Source organism: Letharia lupina, assembly GCF_014066315.1.
Source record: "Letharia lupina isolate WasteWater1 chromosome Unknown contig_2, whole genome shotgun sequence".
Lineage (NCBI taxonomy): Eukaryota > Fungi > Ascomycota > Lecanoromycetes > Lecanorales > Parmeliaceae > Letharia > Letharia lupina.
Window position 1 is genome coordinate 561,479 of NW_023502971.1, and position 6,074 is coordinate 567,552.

At 48.2% G+C, this 6,074-nt stretch overlaps 2 protein-coding genes across 2 annotated transcripts; one reads left to right on the top strand and one right to left on the bottom strand.

Annotated features, from left to right (window-relative positions):
• Window positions 1–695: 695 nt before the first annotated feature.
• HO133_004283 (uncharacterized protein) lies at window positions 696–2,876 on the bottom strand (the record flags this gene model as incomplete). The annotated part of the gene is made up of 3 exons (XM_037295202.1): window positions 696–1,755; window positions 1,808–2,381; window positions 2,429–2,876. 3 exons carry the CDS (start codon window positions 2,874–2,876, stop codon window positions 696–698), a joined length of 2,082 nt encoding a protein of 693 aa, XP_037157203.1.
• Window positions 2,877–4,253: 1,377 nt separating this feature from the next.
• HO133_004284 (uncharacterized protein) lies at window positions 4,254–5,870 on the top strand (the record flags this gene model as incomplete). The annotated part of the gene is made up of 1 exon (XM_037295203.1): window positions 4,254–5,870. The coding sequence occupies one exon, from the start codon at window positions 4,254–4,256 to the stop codon at window positions 5,868–5,870; it is 1,617 nt and encodes a 538-aa protein (XP_037157204.1).
• Window positions 5,871–6,074: the final 204 nt, after the last annotated feature.

Here is a 6,074-nt window from a genome sequence, read left to right on the forward strand (position 1 = left end):
GTTCTTTTATAGACGATATTTATAGAAATAGTTTAATAATAATAGTTTAATATATAGTTATAGTCTTTATAATAAGCTTATAAGAATATTTAGAAGCTATTAATAGTAGCTAATTAGTAATAATATAGATAGAAGAATAATATATTTTTTAAAGAAAATTACTTTTATTTAAAGTTAGAAAAGAAAAAAGTCTAAAAAATATCTTTTTATAACGAGAGAAATAAGAATAAGAAGTAAAAAATAAAAGAGATATCGCTTATTTAAGGCTCTTTCAATATAGTAATCCAGGCTATCCTATTATAAGTATACTATGCCTTTCCCTTACTAGCCTTCAATTAAGCTATGGCGAATATAGCTCTACGGAGGTGTTCCTCTTCAACCGCCCAGTAAATCTGCCACTCCAGATTGGGATCATCTGATCGTGAATATCTTGACTGTCTTTCACTCCCCTTGGGAAATGCTCCTTATAGTTGTAGAGAAACTCGGTACGGGCAGCTTCAGCTTTCGCTGCATGGCTGGCGGCGTCGTCATCTCGGCCTAGTGCGGAGAGCACCTTGGAAAAGCGAAAGTGTGCCATCGCAGAGCCTTCTTTAGTCCAAGATATTTTCCTTCGGGTTCCAAAACACTGTGATAAGGATTCTCTGCGGTCACTTAGCTTGATCAAAGTCCGGGACCATGTAATTCAAACAACTATCTTACCTGGCTTCATCGAACCTGCCTATCTCGAAGAGGAGGGCACCCACTTCCGAGTAGCTTTCTAGCGTAAGAAGGTTATCCTTGCCGCAAACACGGATTCTATCACGTAGACATTCTTGATTAACCTTCAGAGATTCCTCCAGTTCCCCCGCGTGGTATAATTGATTCCCCAAGTTGAATCTGTTGTATTGGACCAGCGGCGCGTTGGGCCCTCCATGGATTTGTTGGAGGTCGCAGGCCCGGCGAGCAGACACAATGGCCTCGATATGCCGACCTTGGAAGGTACGGACAAACGCAATGTGATTGTAGTACTTGGCATACTCGAACGGAATTTCCTCTTCCACAGTCGTCCACGATTTATATTGGACTAGACAGTTCTCGAATATAGTCTCAGCTTCCTCGAACAACTCGGCGTTGAGGTACGCGCAGCCCAAGTTGGCTTCGGCGTTGTAGAGGCGGACTTCGTCAATCCTTGTCCGATCCTCTTCGGCTATGCGGCCGTGTTCGATTTTGCGGATTTGGAGTGCGCGGCGCCTTCGGCGCAGGCTGTCGGCGCGACAAGATATCCCAGTAAGGTCATCGATAATGCCCAAGACGTCGTCGATATCGCTGAACAAGATGTTTAGATCGTCCAACGGCACCTCCTCCAAGCATTTTTCGGCAGTCTCAAGCGCGGCCTTGCCCTCGACCAAGAGACCCTGTTGCCACAAGTAGACACCGGTGTCAATCAGGACCCGGACGAAATCCACGGGCAACTCGATCTTGGGTTCAGGCCACAGTGAGTGGGTTCGTAGGCTGCTAATTTGAGGTACATAAGCATCATACTTGTGCCAGGCATCCGGTTGGGAAGCTTGTATGCGTGACGCTTCGGGCATCTGTGCTCGAACTAAGGCAAATGCCTGCATGAAAGCTTCCTGGCGACCTTTTGTATTCTGGCTCAGCCGATGCAGAATGCTCAACTGAAGTGATCTGTGAACAGAGAAATATGTCTGGCCACCTGAAGGTGCTTCCCTTTTGACGAGTTGGCGGACATTGAGGTTTTTTATGATCTCGTAGTACCTGGGAGGTATCAACTTTGCATCTCCTGACTGCAATAGAACGGAATGCTCACGACTTGTTTTGAGACAGGAACTGCAGCGACGGGTCGGTATGGTTATACAAGAGCATTTCTTCAGGAATCATGTCTGGGTTCAGAAATGCCATTACGTTCAACAATGTTTGCGCGTCGGCTGACAGATTCTTGGAGGCAATGTCAAAGACGGTGCTCAGACTTTTACTATATGTGCTCTCATCAGCATATCCTGGGCCACTGCTTTTCTCCCATATCGCATTCGAGGCCAGCAGGCTAGAGAGAAATTCGGGGACCGTGGTCATAGTGGCTTTGATGTATCCACCTATGGTGGTCAAGGCCAGAGGTAGGTGGCCTACGAAGTCCGAAATCTCACTTGCGATGACTTCCTCTTCGTCATCTTTGGCGTCGCGGTTCAAGGTCCTAAACAAGAGCCTCGTGCCCTCAGTACGACTCAGGCTTAGCAGCGGCCAGGTCAACGAGGCTTGAGTAATTTGAGGGAAGTCGGGGATCTGGGTGGTGACCAATATCGCTCCCGACGTAGCGTGTCGGGGAATGTAGTCGATGATGTGGTTGAAACTGTCAACATTGTCAAAAACGAGTAGCCAACGTGTCTCTGTCGCTCATTAGCATGCTCTTCTGGTCGTTGGACGTAATACTCACCGGTAGTCTCAAGCCATTCACGAACTTCCATGACATCCAGGTTTGAATCATGCTCCTGGCTACCATTGCGACTATTTGTAGCAGAGCTCATGGAACGTTTTAATCTCTCCGTAATCATCGCATAAGATCTTACCAGCTCGGCTACAGTCTCGGCTCGCAGCCAAAAGATGGCATCAAACTTATCTGCGCAGGAGTAGGTATACTGAAGTGCGACTTGTGTTTTTCCGACCCCTCCAATGCCGTGGATAGTGCAAGATACTAGTCCAGTGGTATTCGATGACGATTTTGAAGGCCTCAAGGCAGAATCGATGCCGATCAGCACATCTTCCCGGCCGGAGAATTTGTAGTTCTGGAGGGGCCGGTCTGTGTGAATAGGAAACCGCATGGAGCCGATCGAGTCTCTAAGTGGCGGTGGCGGTATTGCCGCAGGTGTCATTTGTAGTGCCATGACCCGTGCGGTTTCTGAATGTTGAAAAGCTGTTAGGGCTTGCTGGAGTCTGCTATAGCACTTGGAAAATTCTGCTTTTGTATTTGGAAGGTTCACCTTGGGTGAGGTTTCTGTGAAATGACGCCAGATGCTTCCTGGGATTGCACATCAGTCAGTGAGCGGAGGCTGGTAGATGGGTGTAAAGAATTCGATGGGTAGAAAAGAATCTTACGTGATGGAAACGGCCACGGGCGTAGATACTGTACTGCTTTGATACAGAACTCTGTATATGCATCAAAGACGTTCCTCAGTTCCCAATGTAGAACCGGCTGTTCGTCATAAAGTTGAGGGGACTGTCCGAAGGCTGGAAGCGCTGTATTGAGACGTGTAAAGACAGTCAATGTGTTCTGTAGGGTGTCGGGAGACCTGCACGACTAATTCTATCCTATCAACAGAGGGTCCGCCAGAGGAATTCGCATGTGTTTGGGTGACTGGCAACCCACCTCAATGACCGCTTGTAGTCCGCTCCACGTGATCAGTGACGCTTGATCTGAGTGCACGACGAGTTGCACTGTGGTAGTAAACAAGTGGAGATTGGTCAAGCTCGATATGAACGGGGATAAATGCTGAGATGGACGCCCTTTATGGGACAGTTCAGACTTCTCGCTGAGATATTTCTGAAAATCCTCAGAAGTCTTGGTATTATAAGTACTATCATAGGGATGTGCAATGTTGAGGCGATCTCGTTTATCCTCGATGAGCTCATTCCATTTTTGCAGCTGGTAGTCAACCATTGTCGTATTTGCCAATCAATACGCAGGCAGGGAATGCTAGAGTGAAGTACATTCCTGCTTGAAGATTCTAGGGGGGAGAGAGGGGGGGAGCGGGGGTTGCGCGGCTGAAGTGCCGAGGATGTTTGATTTGGGAAAAGAACAGCAATTTGCCTGGATGGTGATGATGTGCAGCTCATCGACGATTGTGTGCCTATCAAGGCGTTATTGGTGGGAGCCCATTATTCTGTGAAGACAATGGTGGTTTCGAGCCGAAATCAATCTCTTGATACTTAGTAAAAGCGGCGGGACGAGCAAGCATCGGAGATCTACGGCGTGGAAAATGGAGTACTCTTAGGGTCCATGTGCATATGCATGCATGAGCTCTTGTGCTATCACATATGCAAGCGTGTGTGATACATACCCGCTCCATTGGCTAGCAGGTAAGCTGACTTACCGACTACTACTTCGCTGCCTATCTATCGATCGGCCTTCCTGGCCCCAGCTCCGCAACTTGCCCCCACAGCACTTTTCCCCCCCCTTTTCCTTCTCCAATGAAAATGCGCCTTGTGTCTCAAGTTTTTTCATTGTGCGATTGAAGACACGTAAAGAAAGCCAAATAAACATCATGAGGGAGGTCGCCCAAGGCCTCCGCGCTCTCAGCAGTGCCATCACAAGGATAAGCAACATTTCCGGTACGCCGGGCGTATCTGTGGGAGTTTTGCACCATGGCGAGGTGGTCCACACCGCAAACTTTGGGTATCGAGACGTCGAAGCAAAACTGGCTCCTGATGAAGACACCATATATCACATAGCTTCCTTGAGCAAGCTCATCACAGCGGCAGGAATCGGCATTCTGGTCGACGACCAGAACCTCTCTTGGAAATCACCCATCTCGAGTATTCTACCAGGCTTCAACCACAAGGATCCTGTGATTACCAAGGAGGCAAATAGCATCGATCTTCTCGCACATATGGCTGGTGTGGCAAGCCAGAACCAATTCATAATGCAAGAATATGGTCGTCTGTCCCTATCTCAGCAGGAGACATTGCCTATTTTCTCTTCCTTGCCCCAGATTGCGGAATTCCGGTCAACCTGGAACTATTGCAATTGGCACTATGGTGTTGCAGCAATGGTCGTGGAGAGAATCAGCGGCATATCTTGGGGTGATTTCCTCAAAACTCGCATCTTTGATCCCCTTGGTCTAAAAAGGACGATAACCATACGAAACCCGATGACACCAAACTCGCAATTCGACAACGTTGCCCGAGGCTACATAGCCCTTGAGGACGGAAGTCCACTCCTTACCGAACGTCCCTACGTTAGTAGTGGGACCTTGTTCTCAGGTGCGGCAGGGGTACAGAGCAGTGTCAACGACCTCCTTCGACTTTATCAAACGCTACTCGCCTCCAACTCGGACCAATCTATAAAAAATTCGCCCTTCAGACAACTTTCCACCCTTTTCTCTGCCCACATACCTATTCCAGGGTATTCAGTCAATAAAAAGGCATATTCATTGGGCCTGGTGCGTACGGAACTTCCTGGGAGCCTCGGTGTCACAGGCCTGAACAGCATGTCGGTGTCAGAGATGCCTGTTGTTGGTCGGGGAGGCGGCCCCAAGATTGTGTACCACCACAACGGCAGCCTGGCTGCATTTCTGGCTTGCGTTATTCTCATTCCGGAGTCCCAATCCGTGATCGTTGTCCTTACAAATTCGATCGCCAAAAACGACTGTGCTGACTGGATCGCCCAGATGCTGTTGGAGGAACTGATAGACTGCCCAGAGAAGAACGACTATGAACATATAGCCCAGACAAGTGCCGATGACATGATCTCCAAGTGGAATAGTATGCCCGTCCAGCTAGAGGAACAGCGGATCCCAAACACTCTACACAGGTCGATTGAGCAGTATGCCGGAGGGTATTTCAACTCGATTGGAGACTATTATCTTGACATTTTTGTTGAGGACGGCGAGCTCTTCATGTGTATGCAGGGCGACCGTACTCAGACGTACAAGCTCAACCACTACCACAACGACACCTTTTCCTGGCTTCTGACATGGGACGAAAATGCTCATCGCGGCCGTTTCCGAGTCCCTTCTCCGGAATACTACCTTCTGAGGTTTCAGGCACAAGACGAGAGCATATACGCCATCAAGTGGAGCATCGACCCGGACATCCCGAACGGGCAGCTATTTTCCAAGCAAGATGATGCTGGCCTAGAACAGATTCGATTCAAAATCTAGCACGTTCTCCCCTCCACTACCCCACCAGCGTATAATAGCTAATCATTTTCCTGACAGGGTGGGTAAATAAAAAACCAAGTAGGAAGCACTTCGAAAATTCTGCGATGTGAAAGAAAAGGTACCTGACGGAAGCTTATGAATCGAGTGAAAGAGGATGTAGATTTCTAAGTGTTGAGATTTGCTATAGCACCTATATTAAAGCTA